We start from the raw sequence: 22470 nt of genomic DNA on the forward strand, positions 1-22470 counted from the left end.
CTCTTCCATTAGAGAAAGAAAACCCCTTCAACTGAAAAATGTAATAACTAAAAATGGACAGAAACTTCAAAGAAAATTTTGCTTTGATTTTAAATTGTGATCAAACACAATTATATATATATATATATATATATATATATATATATATATATATATATATATATATATATATATATATATATATATATAAAAAACCTCTCAATGAGACTTCTGCTCCCGAAGTGGTATTCTGGCCTACTCCTCAAGCGCAAACTGCTCCAGCTATCTCCGGTTTGAAGGGAGCCATTTCTAGACTGGAAGTTTCAACTCCTTTCAGAGGATTTATCAGGGCCCACTGAAGGCCACTCCAGTAAGATCGTTCTTAGCCATTCTTGAGTGGTTTTAGGTATGTGTTCCTCCTGTTGGATGATCCCTGACCTACGACATAGACTGAGGTTTCTGATAATGGGCAGTCCATTTTGCTGCCATGGTAGTCTTGAGATATCACTGCACAGACAAATACACCCTGTGCCAGATGCAGAAAAAGTCAACATTTTGTCTCATCTGTCCAAAGAACACTTTAACAAAAGCTTTCTGGCTTGTCAGTAGGGTTGGGCATCGTTTGAATTTTAGCGATTCCGGTTCCGATTCCGGTCCCTTAGTTCGATTCCGATTCCAAACGATTCTCGATTCAGATTCTTTTAGGGGGCTGTGTCAAAAAAGTTTGCATGGTTTAAATAAAGCGTGTCCAAATTATGAAAATCTATTTTCTTAGCAGACTGCAGCATAGACTAAAATGAACATTTGACTCGAGGTCCTTTATAACCAGTATCAATATCAAACCTATGAACAAAAAGGCAATGTGTGTGGAGCTAACCCAATTTACTTAAAATTCATTTATTAATGTTACAGCTAAAAGTTAAATATAGCATTGTTAAAATGCTATGTAGCTGCCCCTGTATTCTGTTTTATCACGTCAAATGGTTTATATGTACAAGTTTTAACTTGACTTCTTCTTTTAAGCTTGTAGCCTTTCATTTTGAAGGGTACGCATCGGAACTCAGTATTTTGGCAAAGGACAATCAAAACTGCTGAAAGGATTGTCGGTACCCCCCTACCCACCCTTGAGGACTTGCACGCTGCCAGAACTAAGACAAGAGTGTGCAAAATCATCTCGGACCCTCCACATCCCGGTCACCGGCTCTTCCAGCTCCTTCCCTCAGGTAGGCGGTACCGATCAATGCAAACTAGAACTAGCAGACATTCCAACATCTTCTTCCCTCTTGCAATCAACTTCTTAAACAGCTAACCTACAATTCCATTGCAACATGCTGGCAATTTTTTGTCTTGAGTTTGTTGTCACATTTCTGTTGGGCCAATTATATTTTACTCGTGCACTCACTGTAGTAGTCTCACCACGCTGCACTATTTGCATATCTGTTGTTGACCAATACTGGCCACTCATGCCAGAGTAGCATCTGCTCCATTTGCACACTGACTGAGGAGTATCTGCAACATTTGCACAATCAACATTGTCCCAGACTATCGTACTACTCGCTTGAAGTCTCGGCGCCCTTTGCACAATGGTCATTGCACCGGACTATTGTAATATTAGTCATTCGAACTGCTCTAAGTGCTAGAGGACTCTGCATCTTTTGGCACAACTGCCAAAAAAAAAAAATAAAAAATAAAAAAAATTAAAAATGTGCTGGCATTATGTATGTATGTACCGGATGAATCTGATTCTGATTCTGAAAAGTAACTTCACAGGTGATTTTTTATATATTTTTGTAATGGATGCTATAAAACGCTGATTCCTTTCCCTACTCACAGATGAGGCACAAGGTTAGTGTTTGTGATACTGTGAGACAGCGTTTATGTGAATTTTGTCCCAATTAATTGTGATGTAAAGTTGCTACGGTGAAGTTTTAGCCCAATGTTAAGCTTTAGTTGGTTTGAAGATTAAAATAAATGCTAAAAACCATCAGTGCAAAGGTGCAAGCAACCGTTTACCTGGTCAGCTGTCTTAATGTTGGCATAGACGTATTTTATTGTCTCACTCACCCAGTTGACTGAGAGTTGACTTGACTGAAGCTCTGGGTGGTGTAGGCTGAAGGTTGGAGCGCGTCAGACTGTGCACATCATGAAAGCCTCCTTTGCACAATACACCGTATTTTCACGACCATAAGGCGCACTTAAATGGCTTAATTTTCTCCAAAATGGACGGCGCGCCTTATGTGTGCACCGAGTTCCAAAATCTGTAAATGTTGTTGTGTGACTTGATTAGCGCTCCGCTTGACTGACTGGGAGCATTTCCTGCCGACACGCTGCTTATACAGAGGAAAGGCGGACGTGACTGAGGACAGCATGCGGACGTTAAAGGGGAAAGGGTGCGGGTGAAAGAGGACGCTAAAGGCACGCCCTGAGTAGGTATATGCATTGTGCAAAACAACATCGGTTTGGCTAAGGACCCCCAAAAATTGCACCTACGAAGAGACACGCTTACGAAGCACAGTTTAAACTGCAAGCTATCAGTTACGCGGAGGAATATGGGAATCGAGCAGCCGCAAGAGAATTCAAGATCAACAAATCCATGGTTCGCAGGTGGAGGAAGCAGGAATTCGAGCTCCGCCAAGTCAAGAAGACGAAGGTGAGTTTCCGCGGAAACAAGGCGAGGTGGCCCGAGTTGGAAGACCAACATACGCTAGCATGCATGCTAGCGTATGTTTTAGCGTGCATGTATGCTACCGTATGTTTTACCATGCCCGTGCCCAATAATACGGTGCGCCTTAGGTATGTGTTAAATACAGAAATAGACCCCATAACTGGTAGGTTAATTGACAACTCTAAATGGCCCATGAAAGTGAGTGCGAATGGTTGTTTGTTTGTATGTGCCCTGCGATTGGCTGGCAACCAGTGTAGGGTGTACCCCGCCTCCTGCCCGATGATAGCAGGGATAGGCTCCAGCACTCCCGCGACCCTAGTAAGGAGAAGCGGCTCAGAAAATGGATGGATGGATGGACCCCGTAACTGAGACTGCGCCTTTTAATACGGTGCGCCTTACGGTCGTGACATTACGATAATCTTATTCCAAGTGTCGTACTGGGGCGACTGGTCATTCATTTTAACAAAGTTAAGACACACTTTTGTTCACCACAAGGACGTCAATCGTGCGTGTGCTTCTTCGTTGGTTTACCCCACTTCTTCGTTGCTTTTCGCCACTTCTTTTTCGCGGCTGGAGGACTAGGCATCAAAACTGGGAACTAACATTTTTTAATTTGAACGGTTCCGGGAGTACCGGAACGTTCGTCCCGGTTCCAATCGGTTCTCAATTCTCGATGGCCAACCCTACTTGTCAGTAAGCATTTTGGCAAATTCCAGTCTCGTCAGTTTCAAGTTAATTCAGTGACCATTGTGGGTTTTTCTTTCGATAACGGAAGGTTACCAACAATTTTGAAGCTATAGTGCATATTTCTATACTTCATTTGTGCATGATTGCATGGAAATGTATATACAGTATACTGTTTAATCTGACTCACTACCTTATTCCTGGAGTCTCCTAATAGCTGAAATTGTAAAGAACAACAATAGAAAAAGAAGAGAAAAAGTTTAAATTGGCGCAAAGAACAAGAAGAGTCCTGGATATGCAAAAGGAAAATCTTTCACTACGACACAGTCGGTGTAAATTATTTTAAGTTTATTGCTAATTGTCAGTTAAGGTACTCAAGTTATACTGTGTCAGTAAAATTCACTTTAGAATACTGTAGCAAAAAAAAAAGAAAAATCCCTCTCAAAATTCTACTCAACTTACCAGAGCATCAGCAACTGCTGCTTCCACTTCAGTGCCAGTGTTAAGAACCCTCATAGCGTTGACTGATGCTGAGATTCTAGCTTGGTGAATCAAACCATAACGTTCTACAGGTGAGTTAGAAGGATAAAAAGGAAAAAAAAAAAGATGTAATAGATTTGGTAAAACAGGTTCATGTAGCATAACTTACCTGATGATCGAAAACAATATTTCACTCCCTTCCAAAAGTAGTGAAACAGTAAGGCCATTTGCTTCATTTTTTGCGACAGGCTGAAAGCATTTGGGCTTGGCATATGAGAGAATATTTCAGGTTTGCTCACCGGGTATTTACATCTGCACCTGACACACAATTTACAAGGCAGCTTTACGTGCTGTATTTGTAACAGAATAGCACATTTTTAGGTGAAGAAACAAAATGTGCCATCAGATCAATAAGCGTGTCTGATCTGGATATAAAAACCTGCAAATATAATTTGTTGTCTCATATTCATCTGTTCCAATACTTTTAAAGGGGAATGTATAGAAGGATGTAAAGTGCAGTTAATTAATAAGATACCCAAAAAAAAATTAATTACTAAATCATCAGTTGAAGGTATTATCAACCTTGTCATTTTGTCAACCTTCCAAAACTAAACAGAAGAACGAAAAAGAATCAATGCCTCTTGCAAAAGGAAAGGAAAAACTTAGCAACCTTGATTTCTCAGAGATGGAGCAGCACCAAAAAATGTACCAAAGAGAAAAAAAAACATCGATATGCCCCAAATAAAAAATAAAAAAATAAACGAACAACATCAGAAGACCCATGTCAACAATGTCTGGAAAACTATAAGCTAAAGGCTATAACCTGTTAAATAACCGAAACACCATAACAATAACTATGTGGATTGTGTCTGTCACAGGAAAACAATTAAGAAATTGGAACAAATACACATTCCACCTACTCTTACCCGTCCTGCTAAAAACCTCCAAATAAAGGTCCTTCCTGCAGTTACCACAAAGCATGCAAGTACAACAGACAACGGGCGGGTATGAGACAAGGTTTTAGGGGAAAACTAAGAGGGAGTGGTGGGTTGGGACATCTATTCATGCAGGTCACCTGACTGGCCATGGGGGTCAGCTGTGAGAGCACTGGTTGAACGAGAATGCCGTCGGGAAGCTGCAGGGTACAGAAGAGGTGGGTAATATTCGCAAAGGGTGATTAATATATTTTAACGTATCGCATGAATCTGTTTTAGTTTATATCCTATATATGCTGTTTTTTTAAATGGTGGGGAATTATTTTTTTTTTTTTTACTATTGGCATTTAGCAATGCTTCATGATTTTTGTAAACACTTTGCAAAACTACATTATATATTAATTCAGACTGGAATAAGGACATCAACTGACAGAACGTGAATGTAAAATGTTTGGGTAAAAAGGTAGCAGTGTTCAAATTAGGAATTACTTCCACCTGCCTTAATTTTGTATTGCTACACTGTCTTAAATAGGGCTGCACAATTATCCATCCATTTTCCTTCCCGCTTATCCTTACTAGAGTCACGGGCGACCTGGAACCTATCCCAGCTATCTTCGGGTGAGAGGCGGGGTACACCCTGAACTGGTCGCCAGCCAATTGCAGGGCACATATGAACAATCACTCGCACACATATTCACACCTATGGCAATTTAGAGTCGTCAATTTACCTACCATGCATGTTTTTGGAATGTGAGAGGAAACCGGAATACCCCGAGAAAACCCACGCAGGCACGGGGAGAACATGCAAACCCGACACAGGCGAGGCCGGATTTGAACCCAGGTCCTCAGAACTGTGAGGCAGATGTGCTAACCAGTCAGCCGGCGGTTTTGGCTTCCACGATTAAATGAGCCTGACTGCTGGTGATTTTTTTACATTTAAAATACGGGCACTGCTGCATATGAAAAGTGTTTCATTTGTCGCAGTTCCCGTACCCCAGTCAGGCGAACGCATGGTTAAGGCTTCATTAATGGCGGGCATCACGCTCTGTGGCCAACTTCAAAATAAAAGCCTCAAATGCCATTGATGTCCAAGGTAGTAATATATGAAAGCTTTTATTTTGAAGTTGGCCCTCTTAGTACTTTGGCGGAGAAGACACTATTAACAATTGTTGTAGTGGCTGCCTCAAACTTTTCGGCTGGTCTGACCGCAATGTAATCATGGACATCACAACTGTTGAGTTCTTTGCAGTTTGTAACCGTGCACGACTGACCATTGGCCAAGAAGAACAATTTAGACCTACCTGTCCTCGACACTTCACTATATTGACATTGGGGATTTTCAAATGCAAAGTCGAAGCTTACAGCCTAATATTGCGTTTTATGCATTAACTGTTTATGGTTCCATTAAGTTGCAATTTGTGATTGCACTTTGTAAAAGCGTATTTATTCAATTAGCTCTTGGTAAAGTAGAATTTTTGGTGGGTATATTTATTGTTTATATACCATTTATTCTTAAAGATTCATTTTTCACTGAAAACTGTTACACGTTTGTTGAAAATTTTTCCCCCTAAGATGAGGAATAATTGTGATAAAAAAACAATTACAATATTGATCAAAATAACCGTGATTATTATTTTGGTCTAAATCGTGCAGCCCTACTCTTACATGAGCCCAATTTGTTCTTTCCTTGTATTTTTATTTTTAGTTCTTTCAATTCTTATTTAAAAAAGGTTCAGTATCCTCCTGCAAATGTATTTCAACGATAGGAGAAAATGTACTTGTGTCTATATGACCAAAGAAATTAATCGATAGATGGTGATTGTTCATTACTAATCCATATTTCTGGTTCATTCTGTTTCATCAACTAACAAATGTTTCATATACAAATTATAACCGGCCTGGCCTTCATGTGGAAGAGGAAAATGCAAGAAATAAAAGCAGATTCCATGATAATAAAACCATGGATTGTGAGTAACGACGTCACTTTCATGACATGTCTCAGTACAGTTCCAGAAATAATAGGAGTTGTTAATATTATTAATATCCACCTTATTCAGGAGATATTTTCTCAACCCAAACAATCCAATTGAAGGCATGCACAGAGAGCACCCACACAGTGGAAGAACGTGCAAATTGATTGGGAGTATGTTTTCGACCACAGACAAAATAATTAACAGCATGTGGCATTTTAGGGAAGACCGTTCGTTTGGGACAATCTGGGCTGGACCAACTGTTCCAAAACAGCTGGTAGCACGCAGATACTTACCCAGAGGAGTAAAGCCACGAGCAGGGCTGGTGTCACGGCTGCTCTCGCGACTAGTGTCGCGACTGCAACCCTGACTCATGCTTGGGCGGGGTATGCGGCTCCGGGCTAGCGTGCGGTAGGGAAGAGCAGCAGGGAGAAGAGCTTTTTTACCAAACAAGCTGGCTGTGAGGACAACAAGTTAGGTGGAAGTGTCAGTATGCATTCATGGAAGAAAGTTAGACAGGCAGGGATGGGACATAAGAGAAAGTATCGAGAGAGCATTTTGGACAGAAAAAAAAAACGGTGTTATAATTGCCGTGCTAATGGTAATGCTTAAAATTGTGTTCAGAATTTTTTTTTTTTCTTCTTGTACAATTTAACACAACAATTTGCTTTTTAAAAAAAATGTTGACATACAAAGACACTTAAAGGGTTACACAAAAAATATAAGCTTGCTAGTAGAGTAAATTGGTCAAAACAGCAGACTGAAAGTTATAACGTTAAATAGTTTGTAGCGTTACAAATACAAGGCAATCAAAAAGTGATTACCGTAGTTAAATTCAAAAGTAGCACAGGATTCAAACAAGAACAATTAGTGTGAGATAAACATAATTACATATTTTGCTCCACAACAACCTCAGACATATAATTGATATCAATAACAGACAAAATAAGGAAAAAAAAAACACTTTCAATTTGTCTGCACTATCGTTTCCAAACAGCCACAAATAAATCAATAGCTGACAGTCATCAAAATCAACCTAAACAACCAGAAGCAAGGAAGAACCCATTTTACTGTATGTCAGTTACGCATATTCGGTCAACAAAACAGGCCCTGTTGTAAGAAGTGTTTGCTTTATAGGTCAAGGTTTTGACTTTCCTTAATGTTTTTCCACATAAGTGAAAGTCTTGCAGTATCATACTGCAATGTAACTAAGAAAAGACAGCCTAACGTGTGCGGAAGTGTCTCGAGCATACAGTACCTAAGCCCATTCGACTCGGGCTCGTCTCTCGGCTGCACCCTTGGCTGCGAGGGATCCTGCTACGTTTGTCAGCTGGTGTGCTGGAAGCAGACACTGCTGCCCGAGGTATCCTACCATAGCTGCTGTGCCCAAGAAGTTTGCCTGGGGAGCTGGAGCGACTGCCAGCTGTTGCAAAGGAGACAGTCATAATCATATCTATACTGCACATACAAAAAGCGTGAACAATAATTAACACGAAAGTACTAGTAGGAATACGACTGGAAGAAAAAATATGAACTTCTCAAATTAATTAATACATTTACAAATATTCAAATAAAAGTATTGCTAAGAATGATGCATTAAACGTCAACAACAAAAAGCCTGGCAATGACTTTAAAAAACGTGTAAAGAGTAATACGTATAGTGTGTTCATTAAAGTAATTTGAATAGTTTTATATACAAGCCCAAAAGAGCGATATCACATGAAATTATTATTATAATTCTAAAAGTCAACTAACTATTAGAAGAGAAATATGTTTGTAAAATATTAAATAATCCAATACTGCCACATTTAGTGATATGAAGCATTTGCACTGTGGTGGGTTTCAAGTGTTAAAGCTTGCTATTTTTCTTAATAATTTCTTTTTTCATAACGTAGGCATAAGAAAAAGTACGTTTAATTAAGGTAACAGGACCTAAATTATGTAGTGCTTCAGTAAATTTATCTAGTTCTCCATTAAAAAGAAATATACACAATATGTATTCAATGCAATGCTTGTACCATTGACTTAACTATACCATAAGTCACTCACATACACTGTATACTTACTCATAATTTAGTAAGGTATATTAAATTTATAAAACTGAATGTAATATAATATTCATGTATTCTTGAAATGCAAAGGAGCTTTATTATCCTGTAACTCCAGCAACAAATGAAGGCGAGACAAACATGAAATCATGACTGTTGACACATAAAGGGTATTATAATGAACTCTAAGTAGTGAGGGAAATGTGGCAAGTGTTACCAGTAACGAGACAAACATAAGACAAAATAATTGCCATGGACACCTTTGAGGTTCCAATCAGCATCTCATCGCACAAACATTCACATTCAAAGCATGCGACCAAGTCGAGAACTGAAAGGAAAGGCCTAAAGGAACGAGACGTGCAAAGTTGTGTGGTCTCAGGGGATAGTGCTGTAGCCATCCAGCTTGTGATTGGATGAAGCCTTACCACTGATGGGATTGGCCGATCTGGATCCTGAGTGATGGAAGCAATAGGCAGGACAATTGGAGATCAAGAACGGTCAAAATGAGACAGAAAGGGTTATGTTTATTGGTTATATGCAGCATGCACTCTTAGGACCCCATGAAATCTAACAGCTGTATATGTACGTAGCCGTGGCTGATTTTGACAATTAAATGGATGATTTAATTCAGTAATCAATACACAGAATTGCTGTTATTTGTTCCCGCATCTAACTGGAAAGCAATGGAAGTTGTCAGAAACTTAATACTGTATTCCTAACGTGTGTGTTTTTGTTTTGTTTTGAAAGATGGACAGCGGGCGCAGGACAAGGGCTGCTGTTCTAGTTTGAGATACAGTAATTAGAAGCACAACTATTGAGCAAAATACAGTGTTCATTTACAATTTGCTATGGATAAGGTTTTTTTACCTCCCATATGTTAATGCTTGATGACCAACTGAATGTGTCTGTATTTTCTGCATCACAGAAATCATAGGGCCCCACACTTTAAATGACTATGAATTTGGTTCCACTGATAGAATGTAAAAAATAATACATCTGTACCAACAAAACCATAATTCAACTCAAAATGCAACCATACGCAGTGTAAGATGTATACACACACACACACACACACACACACACACAGATTTGTTAGTAAGTGGAGGTGCATACATAAAAGCAGAGCTAAAGCTCCTACTTCAATATATGTGCATCACAACTTGTACACAATGAAAAACACAACTATTGAAGAAATTTCTTTGGCGTGAATTAAATTTTGTGTATACATACGCTGAGATTGAGAAACCACTTTAGCTCGGCTCCGACCTCTACTGTCCACCACCGAAGGACTGGCTCCGCTTGCACTACCAGAGCTTTGTCTTCTGGTACGAACACGACCTGAATAAGATAAGAAGGTGCCAAAGTACAGTGCATAGCACAATGAGAGTGAGAATATGCCATTTCAATGACTAATCAATATTCAACCCTTGAACAAAACACTGAAAAAGAGATCATCTGGGAGTACCAATGTAGACGAAAAATTAGCCCTAAAAAAAAAAAATTCAAAACCTGGAGGACAAACCAGGGTTCATTAGGGTTATTATTAGACTTCATCTGTCCTTCCATTCATTCATTTTTAAAACATTTTTATTACCATTTATCCCTTTCAGGGTCACAGCTGAGCGGAGCGGAGTAGTAGGGCACAAACTGTATTAAAGACATACGTACAGGACAACTATTTATACTTACTGTACATTCATACCTATGAGCAAATTTAGAAACTTCAATTAACCAAACATACGTCTTTGGAACATGGGACGGAAATGGAATAAACCAACAAAAGCATGGGGGGAATATGGAAACTCCACACAAGTCTGAGCCGAGAATCAAACCCAGAACCCAGCAGATGTGCCATACACATAATCTGAGACATTCTACAACTCAAAGAATTATAGCGGCTAGAAATATTTCCTAGTCAAAACAGAAACTTGACAATGTATTCATTTCATCCATCCATTTTCTGAGTCGCTTATCCACACAAGGGTCGCGGGAGTGCTGGAGCCTATCCCAGCTATCATCGGGCAGGAGGCAGCGTACACCCTGAACTGGTTGCCAGCCAATCGCAGGGCACATATCAACAAACAACCATGAGCGCTCATATTCACACTGACAGGCAATTTAGAGTCCTCACTTAACTACCATGCATGTTTTTGGGATGTGGGAAGAAACCGGAGTGCCCGGAGAAAACCCACGCAGGCACGGGGAGAACATGCAAACTCCACACAGGCGGGGGCGGGGATTGAACCCTGGACCTTAGAACTGTGAGGCAGATGCTCTAACCAGTCGTACACCGTGCCACCGTATTCATTTCAATATACTGTATATTTAGATTTTAAAAAAAGGAAAAAAAGAATAGAAGGATGGGATCGATTTTCCCATGAACATAAATACATATCCACACAGTAGTTGCCACACCAATGCATACAACACCCAGAATGAGAATCAAATGTGAGCATTATTATCATCTTTATAATAAAGGCACAAAAACTGATAAAGCTCTTTTATTTGATCTCATAGAATCAAAATGTTGTGGCTAGATGGTGTACTGCATATTAACCTTGTGATATTATTCACTTAAAAAAAAAAAAAAACAGAGCCCAGCAAATTACCCTGAGATCTCGTTCGATCTCATAAGCTAAGCAAGGTCGGTCCTGGTTAGTACTTGGATGGGAGACCACCTAGGAATACCAGTAGGCCAATCACCAACTCCCGTTAAAAAAAAAAAAACACAAAAAAACACTACAGATTACAGAATCCGCAATTGCGGCCTAATGATCTTCATGGCATTGAGAGCTGTAACTAACTAAAACAGAGCAAAAAAATGTCTCCTAAATTTGACACATCACAGAAAAGATTTCTTAACAAGATGGATTATGAATGAATGAAGAGAAAAAAAAACAGTATGTGAACTCAGGCTTCAAAATGGTCAAGAATTGAGACATTCTTTCAGATTGGATACGCTGTGGGCATGTCGCTGAGAGCTCGGAATATCCCGCTTCCCCGGAACTTTCAGGTGTCAATCAAATACACGAATGCTACTTCCTTCTCTTACCGCTCGTGAGCGGAATTTTCAGCAACGGAGATAGCACACGCCTTCACAGGCTGCAGGGAAGCTTCCTCTGAGCTGGCATAATGACCATAAACCGCGCTGCCAGAAGAAAACTTTCCCTCCATTGAAATTAAGCGGGACAACGCGCTTCTGTGGCCGCCTAAGGGTACGTCATATGTGGCAACAGCGTGGGGATACATTATTCCCCTCCTCCTCCCTTCTCACTCCTGCAACGTGGTTGGGAAACTGTGAGGCTGACGGCCGCAACGCTCTTTTACTGGACCTCTGGCGGCTTCTCCAATTGCATTCTGGCTGGCAATGGGCCGCAGAGCGGCGGATCTCATCCGTTTCGTTTCTCAGATCTGTCTTGCAACCTAACTCATGGTGGCAGACGGCAAGACACATAGCCCAAATAACACAAAACACATTAGACTTTCGATTTGTGGGCATAACTTGATGGTCAATTGCACGCTATTCTGATCGCAATCAGTCAGGTTGTAATGAATGAGGAAGTGGCTGTTCTGCTGGCAATGGGTTCGGTTCACCGCTGCCTCACAACACAACACATGTGGCGGCAGATGGCAAGACACCCAAATAACACAAAACACTTTACACTTCTGGGAAGATGTATTTTTTCAAGTTGTGGGCATAGTTTCATGGCCAGTTGCAAACTATACTGGTAGAGCTGGGTGAAGTTATTTATGAACAAGGACATGCAATTCTGCCGAATGGCCAGTGCATGGAATAAGGGCACTTGGTGTTTATATAGTAGGGGAGCCGCATCCTCGTGACGTCACAAGGATACCTTTTAGCTCTGCCTACAAAATCAGGAAAATTTAGAAGGTGAAAAAGAGTTTAAAACCAGATCTCAACAGTTTAGTACTATACTGTTCTCAGTCTTGTTTTCAGCACTTATCTTCAAACATATTTAAAGTATTTACAAACTAAGCATGGATTTCCCTTTTCGGGGTGTTTCAAGTGCAGGGCAGTGAAGCCTTTAGAATGCTATTATTTTTTTCCTCTAAGTTTAATTTGCATAATTTTTGAGAAGACTGAAACAAAACAGGAAAAATTACAGACACATGGCATAGAATACAATAGAAAGAATTACACATGTAGAAAATGTAATACTGCAGATGGATATTGTTGTTTGGATTACAGGAAGACCATGCAGACAGTCCATGCAGTTCCACACAACCAACAACCCCAATTCCAATGAAGTTGGGACGTTGTGTTAATCATAAATAAAAACAGAATACAATGATTTGCAAATCATGTTCAACCTATATTTAATTGAATACACTACAAAGACAAGATATTTAATGTTCAAACTGATAAACTTTGTTTTTAGCAAATAATCATGAACACAACACGTTCCAAAAAAGCTGGGACAGTGGCAAAAAAGACTGAGAAAGTTGGGGAATGCTCATCAAACACCTGTTTGGAACATCCCACAGGTGAACAGACTAATTAGGAACAGGTGGGTGCCATGATTGGGTATAAAAGGAGCTTCCCTGAATTGCTCAGTCATTCACAAGCAAAAATGGGGTGAGGTTCACCTCTTTGTGAACAAGTGCGTGAGAAAATAGTCGAACAGTTTAAGGACAATGTACCTCAACGTACAAATGCAAGGAATTGAGGGATTTCATCATCTACGGTCCATAACATCATCAGAAGTTTCAGAGAATCTGGAGAAATCAGTGCACGTAAGTGCCAAGGCTGAAAACCAACATTGAATGCCCGTGACCTTCGATCCCTCAGACGGCACTGCATCAAAAACCGACATCAATGTGTAAAGGATATCACCACATAGGCTCAGGAACAATTCTGAAAACCAATGTCAGTAAATACAGTTCGGGGCTACATCCGTAAGTGCAACTTGAAACTCTACTATGCAAAGCAAAAGCCATTTATCAACAACGCCCAGAAACGCTGCCGGCTTCTCTGGGCCCAAACTCATCTGATGGACTGATGAAAAGTGGAAAAGTGTTCTGTGGTCCAACAAGTCCACATTTCAAATTGTTTTGGGAAATTGTGGACGTCGTGTCCTCCGGGCCAAAGAGGAAAAGAACCATCCGGACTGTTATGGACGCAAAGTTCAAAAGCCAACATCTGTGATGGTATGGGGCTGTGTTAGTGCCAACGGCATGGGTAACTTACACATCTGTGAAGGCACCATTAATGCTGAAAGGTACATACAGGTTTTGGAGAAACATATGCTGCCATCCAAGCAACGTCTTTTTCATGGACGCCGCTGCTTATTTTAGCAAGACAATGCCGAACCACAGTCTGCACGTATTACAACAGCGTGGCTTCGTAGTAAAAGAGTGCTGGTACTAGACTGGCCTGCCCGTCTCCCATTGAAAATGTGTGGCGCATTATCAACCGTAAAATACGACAAACGAGACCCCGTACTGTTGAACAGCTGAAGCTGTACATCAAGCAAGCATGGGAAAGAATTCCATCTACAAAGCTTCAACAATTAGTGTCCTCAGTTCCCAAACGTTTATTGAATGTTGTTAAAAGAAAAGGTGATGTAACACAGTGGTAAACATGACCCTGTCCCAGCTTCTTTGGAAACATGATGCAGCCATAAAATTCTAAGTTAATGATGATTTGCTAAAAACAATAAAGTTTATCAGTTTGAACATTACATATCTTTGTAGTGTATTCAATTAAATATAGGTCGAACATGATTTGCAAATCATTGTATTCTGTTTTTATTTATGTTTAAGACAACGTCCCAACTTCATTGGAATTGGGGTTGTACAATCACTTGGAAGGAATAAAGAGAAGAGACGATGGCACAGATGTAGCGAGAAAGGATGTGAACAGACAACTGAATAGAAGACATACGAAATTGTCAGTAGAATTTGCAAAACTACAGACACTAACACAGATAAACACAGGTCTTACCATCACTTTTACCAGGGATGCCATCTTTTTGGCATTTAGGAAAGGCCGACGAGAAGGAGAAGCGGTAAAGAGGAAGATGTTAGTTAGGGCTAATGCAGGAAAATAATTGAATGGCAAAGGAAAATGCCCCATTCTGGTTAACATCTGCTATTAGGGACCCTCTGAAGTGAAGCAAGACCGTCAAGGATTTTTTTACACAGCACATACTGTAAAGTCTTCGCCTGGAATGTGTTAAACTAGGGATGTTCGATACCACTTTTTTTCAGACCGAGACCAGTACAAGTATTCACTCTTGAGTACTTACTGATACCAAGTACCTATACCACTTGTACTTTTGATACATAAATTTTTAATTAACACGATGAGAGATAATTTTGAACAAAGACCTTTCTTTCTTTCTGACGCACATGATGATGTACAGTGTAGTGCCAACTACTGGACTTGCTCGATGTCAGATTTTTTGCTTTTTTTTGCTTGGCTGGTATTGGCAGGCTTCCCGAGTTCACGATACCTTGAAATAAGGGTGGGATCGATTCTCAGTCATCCCTTATAACCTCCATCAGCTTGAAAAGTTAGTGAAGTGTCTTTGGTTTTCATGACGCATAAGGACTACTTAGCCTTAACCAATAGATTTGTCAAGTGTCAACATTTGATTGAAACATTTCCTGCTCACAGAACAGTCTAATGGGAAATTCCGAAGCCATTAATACTCCCTGTGGGTCTAAAAAAAAAATCTTGAATGCAGTTATTTGAAAGCTCTATTTACGAATGAATCAATACAGGACAGAATGTATACTTTTTTTGTTCTTCATTGGGTCTGCAGTTTGTATTACATACAGTGGGTACAGAAAGTATTCAGACTGCCTTAAATTTTTCACTCTTTGTAATATTGCAGCCATTTGCTAATATCTTTTTTTTCTCATTAATGTACACACAGCACCCCATATTGACAGGAAAAAAAACTGAATTGTTGAAATTTTCTCATATTTATTAAAAAAGAAAAACTGAAATATCACCCCCTCCTTGAGCCGTCACTTTGTCGTGGTGGAGGGGTTTGTGTGTCCCAATGATCCTAGGAGCTAAGTTGTCTGGGGTTTTATGCCCCTGGCAGGGTCACCCATGACAAACAGGTCCTAGGTGAGGGACCAGACAAAGCACGGCTCAAAGACCCCTTATGATGACAAAAAACAATGGACTTCACCCTGGTGGACGAAAGGGTAGCTTCCCTTTGCCTTCGGATGGGGGGACGGGTCCTGACTGTTGCTTGTGCCTATGCACCAAACAGCAGTTCAGAGTACCCACCCTTTTTGGAGTCCTTGGAGGAGGTGCTGGAGAGCGCTCCCGCTGGGGACTCCATCGTTCTGCTGGGGGACTTCAATGCTCACGTGGGCAATGACAGTGAGACCTGGAAGGGCGTGATTGGGAGGAACGGCCCCCCCGATCAGAACCCTAGCGGTGTTCTGTTATTGGACTTTTGTGCTCGTCACGGATTGTCCATAACGAACACCATGTTCAAGCATAATGTTCAAGGTGTCCACACGTGCACCTGGCACCAGGACACCCTAGGTCGCAGTTCGATGATCGACTTTGTGGTCGTGTCATCGGACTTGCGGCCGCATTTCTTGGACACTCTGGTAAAGAGAGGGGGGGAGCTGTCAACTGATCACCACCTGGTGGTGAGTTGGCTCCAATGGTGGGGGAAGATGCCGGTCCGACGTGTTGGCCCAAACGTATTGTGAGGGTCTGCTGGGAGTCCGAGTGGACCATGTTCTGCGCCTCCATTGCTGAGGCGGTCCAGAGAGAGAGACCGGAGCTGTGGCTGTAAGGTCCGACGTGTTGGCCCAAACGTATTGTGAGGGTCTGCTGGGAGTCCGAGTGGACCATGTTCTGCGCCTCCATTGCTGAGGCGGTCCAGAGAGAGAGACCGGAGCTGTGGCTGTAAGGTGGTCGGTGCCTGTGGTGGCGGCAATCCCCAAACCCGTTGGTGGACACCAACGGTGAGGGATGCCGTCAAGCTGAAGAAGGAGTCCTATCCGGCCTTTTTGGCCTGTGGGACTCCTGTGGCAGCTGATGGGTACCGGCTGGCCAAGCGGAATGCAGCTCTGGTGGTCGCTGAACCAAACACTCTGGTATGGGAGGAGTTCGGTGAGGCCATGGAGAAAGACTTCCGGACAGCTTCGAGGAAATTCTGGTCCAACATCCGGCGTCTCAGGAGAGGAAAGCAGTGCACAACTAACACTGTGTATTGCGGGGATGGGGCACTGCTGACCTCGACTCGGGACGTTGTGAGTCGGTGGGGAGAATACTTCGAAGACCTCCTCAATTCCACCGACACGCCTTCCCATGAGGAACCAGAGTGTGGGTTCTCTGAGGCGGGCTCTCCTATCTTTGGGTTTGAGGTCACCGAGGTAGCTAAAAAGCTCATCGGTGGCAGGGCCCCGGGGGTGGATGAGATTCGCCCGGAGTTCCTAAAGGGTCTGGATGTTGCGGAGCTGTCCTGGTTGACACGCCTCTGCAACATCGCATGGACATTGGGGACAGTGCCTCTGGATTGACAGACTGGGGTGGTGGTCCCCGTTTTTAAGAAGGGGGACCGCAGGGTGTGTTCCAACTACAGGGGGATCACACTCCTCAGCCTCCCTGGTAAGGTCTATTCAGTGGTGCTGGAGAGGAGGGTCCGTCGGGAAGTCGAATCTCAGATTCAGGAGGAGCAGTGTGGTTTTCGTCCTGGCCGTGGAACACTGGACCAGCTCTACACCCTCGGCAGGGTCCTCGAGGGTGCATGGGAGAACGCCCAACCAGTCCACATGTGTTTTGTGGACTTGGAGAAGGCGTTCGACCGTGTCCCTCGGGGAGTCCTGTGGAGGGTGCTTTGGGAGCCTGATACGGGCTGTTCGGTCCCTGTATGACCTGAGTTTGAGTTTGGTCCGCATATCCGGCAGTAAGTCGGACTCGTTTCCGGTGAGGGTTGGACTCCGCCAAGGCTTCCCTTTGTCACAGATTCTGTTCATAACTTTTATGGACAGAATTTCTAGGCGCAGCCGAGGCGTAGAGGGGGTCCGGTTTGGTGGCCTCAGTATTGAATCTCTGCTTTTTGCAGATGATGTGGTTCTGTTGGCTTCATCAAGCCGTGACCTCCAACTCTCACTCGAGCAGTTCGCAGCCGAGTGTGAAGCGGCTGGGATGAGAATCAGAGCCTCCAAATCTGAGACCATGGTCCTCAGTCGGAAAAGGGTGGCGTGCCCTCTCCAGGTCGGGGATGAGATCCTGCCCCAAGTGGATAAGTTCAAGTATCTTGGGGTCTTGTTTACGAGTGAGGGAAGAATGGAACGGGAGATCGACAGGCGGATCGGTGCAGCATCTGCAGTGATGCGGACTTTGTATCGGTCCGTTGTGGTAAAGAAGGAGCTAAGCCGAAAGGCGAAGCTCTCAATTTACCGGTCGATCTACGTTCCTACCCTCACCTATGGTCACGAGCTGTGGGTCGTGACCGAAAGAACAAGATCCCGGGTACAAGCGGCCGAAATGAGTTTCCTCCGCAGGGTATCCGGGCTCTCCCTTAGAAATAGGGTGAGAAGCTCGGTCATCCGGGAGGATCGCAGAGTAGAGTCCTCCAAATCGAGATGAGCCAGATGAGGTGGCTGGGGCATCTGATTCGGATGCCTCCCGGACTCCTCCCTGGTGAGGTGTTCCGGGCACGTCCCACCAGGAGGCGACCCCGGGGACGACCCAGGACACGCTGGAGAGACTACGTCCTTCGGCTGGCCTGGGAACGCCTCGGGATCCCCCCGGAAGAGCTGGATGAAGTGGCTGGGGAGAGGGAAGTCTGGGTGTCCCTGCTAAAGCTACTGCCCCTGCGACCCGACCTGGATAAGCGGTATAAAATGTATGGATGGATGAAATAACACACAGCCATAAGTATTCAGACCCTTTGCTGAGAGACTCATATATTTACCTCGGGTGCTGTCCATTTCTTCTGATCATCCTTGAGATGGTTCTACAAATTCATTGGAGTCCAGCTGTGTTTGATAATACTGATTGGACTTGATTAGGAAAGCCACACCCCTGTCTATATAAGACCTTACAGCTCACAGTGCATGTCAGAACAAATGAGATTCATGAGGTCAAAGGAACTGCCTGAAGAGCTCAGAGACAGAATTGTGGCAAGGCACAGATCTGGCCAAGGTTACAAAAAAAAAATTCTGCTGCACTTAAGGTTTCTAAAAGCAAAGTGGCCTCCATAATCCTTAAAAGGAAGAAGTTTGGGATGACCAGAACCCTTCCAAGAGCTGGTCGTCCAGCCAAACTGAGCAATCGAGGGAGAAGAGCCTTGGTGAGATAGGTAAAGAAGAACCCAAAGATCACTGTGGCTGAGCTCCATAGATGCAGTCGGGAGATGGGAGTAAGTTCTCGAACAGTCCAAACAGTGAAGCATTGTGGTGGCAGCATCATGCTGTGGGGGTGTTTATAAGCTGTAGGGACAGGACGACAGGTTGCGGCCAAGTACAGAGATATCCTGGACGAAAACCTTCTCCAGAGTGCTCAGGACCTCAGACTGGGCCAAAGGTTCACCTTCCAACAAGACAATGACCCTAAGCACACAGCTAAAATAACGAAGGAGTGGCTTCAGAACAACTCTGTGACTGTTCTTGAATGGCCCAGCCAGAGCCCTGACTTTCACCCAATTGAGCAAAACTGGAGAGACCTAAAAATGGCTTTCCACCAACGTTCACCATCCAACCTGACAGAACTGGAGAGGAAGAATGGCAGAGGATCCCCAAATCTAGGTGTGAAAAACGTGTTGCATCATTCCCAAAAAGAATCATGACTGTATTAGCTCGAAAGCGTGCTTCTACCAAATACTGAGCAAAGGGTCTGAATACTTATGGATGTGTGATATTTTAGTTTTAAGAAATCTGCTAAAATTTCAACAATTCTGTTTTTTTCTGTCAATATGGGGTGCTGTGTGTACATTAATGAGGGGAAAAAAAGAAAAATGATTTTAGCAAATGGCTGCAACACAACAGTGAAAAATTTAAGAGGGTCTCAATACTTTCCGTACCCACTGTATGATACGAAATTACTCAAAGTAGTGTCGTAGTAACACTATAATAAAAAGTAAAGGGAATAAGGACAGAGTAGAGCAGACACCTGATACATTATTTTCAACCAGACACTTGAAGTTGCCATGAAGATACAGTATTTGTTTAACTTTAGTAAATTAATGGAGAAAACTAATGGATTACCTAAAGAAGCATAGGATCCAGGGGGAAGGGCAGCTGCTGAGCTGAATGCCGAAGACGTAGGTACAATGGGCACCCTTGACTTGGCGCTGGAGGCAGCATTTACATCGACGTCGCTCCGTGAACGCTGGAGGGAACTCGATGTAATCGGCATCCGGGTGCTCATCAGTTTAGCTGAGACAACAGAGAAAAAAAATCACTTCAGCTCCAGCGGACTATAAATTCATTGTTAAGCTTATTAATTGTAACTAACTGCTGGACCATTTCAGATAATGGTTTGCTGCACATATACAGTACCTTTAAGATTTCTAAAACATCAGTAGACTGATTAATTCTGCACATCGTGTGAAACATGTATTTGGTTAAAGTACAGAATACACACTACTCTTTATATTTGTATATCTGTTTCATTTCATTTGTTAACAATTTAATACTGAAAAACAATGCTAATTCAAAGGTTTTATCAATGTGGATGATGTCACATTAATTGGAACACTAATAACTAAATTAGGCAACAGTGCTTACTCCTTGCTATGCTGCCTCCAATGACTGTCTTCACAGACAGAGGTCGGCTGAAATGTAAAGAAATAACATTGTTCAGAATCACTGACTGACAAATTAACATGTAGATATGACAACAAAACATACAAAAAATTTATGGTCTTTTGACTGTGTGCGCACTAACACGCACCCACAAGCACGCACACAGACAGCAACAAAACACCTGTACGTACAATAACTTTCTCTCTTACCCATTGCAATAAGAATCCAGATTTTAGCAATCACATTTAATAACACTTTTACTATCCTCCAAATAATCAGAATATACATATTAATTTAGCCTGGCAAAAACTATATAAACATCTATATACAATTACAGGACACATTTTCTTACTTCAGGCTCTCCTGAGAAGATGACGAGGAACGATCTGACTGGGGTAGAGACACAATGCTGTCCGAACTCTTCAGATGAGTCTGCAGCGCTTTCTGATATGTAGACTCTAGTGCTTGGAAGAGATGCTCTGCCTCTCGGCTATAGTGACCGTGGAAACCCCAATAACACCTAATGACGAGAACAAGCAAAAACATTTTGACAGAGCTAAAAATGTTGAGGTCTCTTAAAAATGATTACAATGCAGCCTGAGACTCTTGTATAATACTTACTTCCTTGCAATGGATCTGGCTTCCGAGTCAGCATCGTGTATGCCTTTCTTGATGGTCTCAGTCAAAACAGCCACATGCCTAGGATAGTCAGGAAACATGGTACGATGTATTTTGTTCTTCTCTTATCAGCCTCCAGTTTTTTTCCTCCAGTTGTCTAATGTGACCATGCTCAACGGTTTTCGCATGCCTTTTAAAGTCTCTGAGGTGGTTATCATGATCATTAGAGAGTGGGACAAATTTGATTTCCCAAATCGATGACTAAAACTCCCAGAATTTATCAATTTAATGGCCATCATCAGTGGTCCACCCAGCCTTGTCAACTGCTAAACTCAAATGCAACCATGTGAGAGGGAAGAGGAAAAACTGAAAACTCATCTACAGACTACGGCTAGGTGATTATGGAAAAAATAATAATCCCGATTATTTTTGATTGATATTGAAATCACAATTAAGAAACAATTATGCATTGATTTCAAAAGTATTATTATTACTAGTATTATTACTAATATTTAACTACCAAAACTCAACTTTAAATATATCTGAAAAGAACATCCAGAAAATAAATTAGTAACCATTAAAATAATAATATATTTAAAAATAAAATTAAAAAACAATAAAGTACAATAAATACAGCCATGGCTAAAAATATTGACACATCTGGGGTGACTCTATGGTCTCCACACATTTGTTTAAAAAAAATGATTAGATTTCGTTTAATCGCCCAGCCCTACTACACACTACATTTTTTTCTCCCCAAGATGGTGGACATATTTAAGAAGCCATTTTGCTTACCTTTCCAGTGTATTGGTGTGCCACTCTTGTAGCATTAGGTCTAAAAATTCGTAACAGCGTCTAGAAAGGGACCAGCGTTTTGAATAAATAACACCATGATATGATACAACCATGATATTATGAAACTGCATGCCTGGGGTCATTAATGCCATCAAAAACACTATTAATTTCACAATGTTGTATTGACAACTACATCAGTGCGCCACATGAACAAAGTGTACAACTAAAGTTTTAAAACAAAGCAAATACTTTCAATTCAAGAAGGTTTATTTCCCTTAAATGCCAAGAACAAGGCCACCTTACCGTCTGACTGCGACTGATTTAGAGGTGCAGTTACTTGTAATGATGGGGATAAGACGTGGATAGTGTGTATGCTGTAAGAGAAAAGAATATACATATCAAAAGTAAAGGCATTAAACAATTTTAGCGTTGCCGGGGAGGGAAAAAAATAATCTAATTTGAGATCTGTGTTGGATAGGGTTCGACCGAAATCATTCAAATGTAAAAATTTCGGTTCCCAGTTTCGATGCCTATTCCTCCAGCCA

At 41.9% G+C, this 22470-nt stretch overlaps 1 protein-coding gene across 1 annotated transcript in view; it reads right to left on the bottom strand.

Moving 5' to 3' along the window:
- clasp1a (cytoplasmic linker associated protein 1a) overlaps positions 1 to 22470 on the bottom strand; it is a 134856-nt gene that overhangs the window by 35839 nt on the left and 76547 nt on the right. The window contains exons 14-25 of the mRNA XM_061692103.1: positions 22229 to 22299; positions 21926 to 21985; positions 21134 to 21211; positions 20865 to 21032; positions 20495 to 20541; positions 19973 to 20143; positions 9992 to 10099; positions 9187 to 9213; positions 7972 to 8136; positions 7010 to 7114; positions 4884 to 4943; positions 3791 to 3894 (exon numbers count right to left, since the gene is read on the bottom strand). Of these exons, the coding sequence (XP_061548087.1) occupies positions 3791 to 3894; positions 4884 to 4943; positions 7010 to 7114; positions 7972 to 8136; positions 9187 to 9213; positions 9992 to 10099; positions 19973 to 20143; positions 20495 to 20541; positions 20865 to 21032; positions 21134 to 21211; positions 21926 to 21985; positions 22229 to 22299 (1164 nt within the window). The remainder of the gene's footprint in view (positions 1 to 3790; positions 3895 to 4883; positions 4944 to 7009; positions 7115 to 7971; positions 8137 to 9186; positions 9214 to 9991; positions 10100 to 19972; positions 20144 to 20494; positions 20542 to 20864; positions 21033 to 21133; positions 21212 to 21925; positions 21986 to 22228; positions 22300 to 22470) is intronic.

This window comes from Phycodurus eques, chromosome 12 (assembly GCF_024500275.1).
Source record: "Phycodurus eques isolate BA_2022a chromosome 12, UOR_Pequ_1.1, whole genome shotgun sequence".
NCBI lineage: Eukaryota > Metazoa > Chordata > Actinopteri > Syngnathiformes > Syngnathidae > Phycodurus > Phycodurus eques.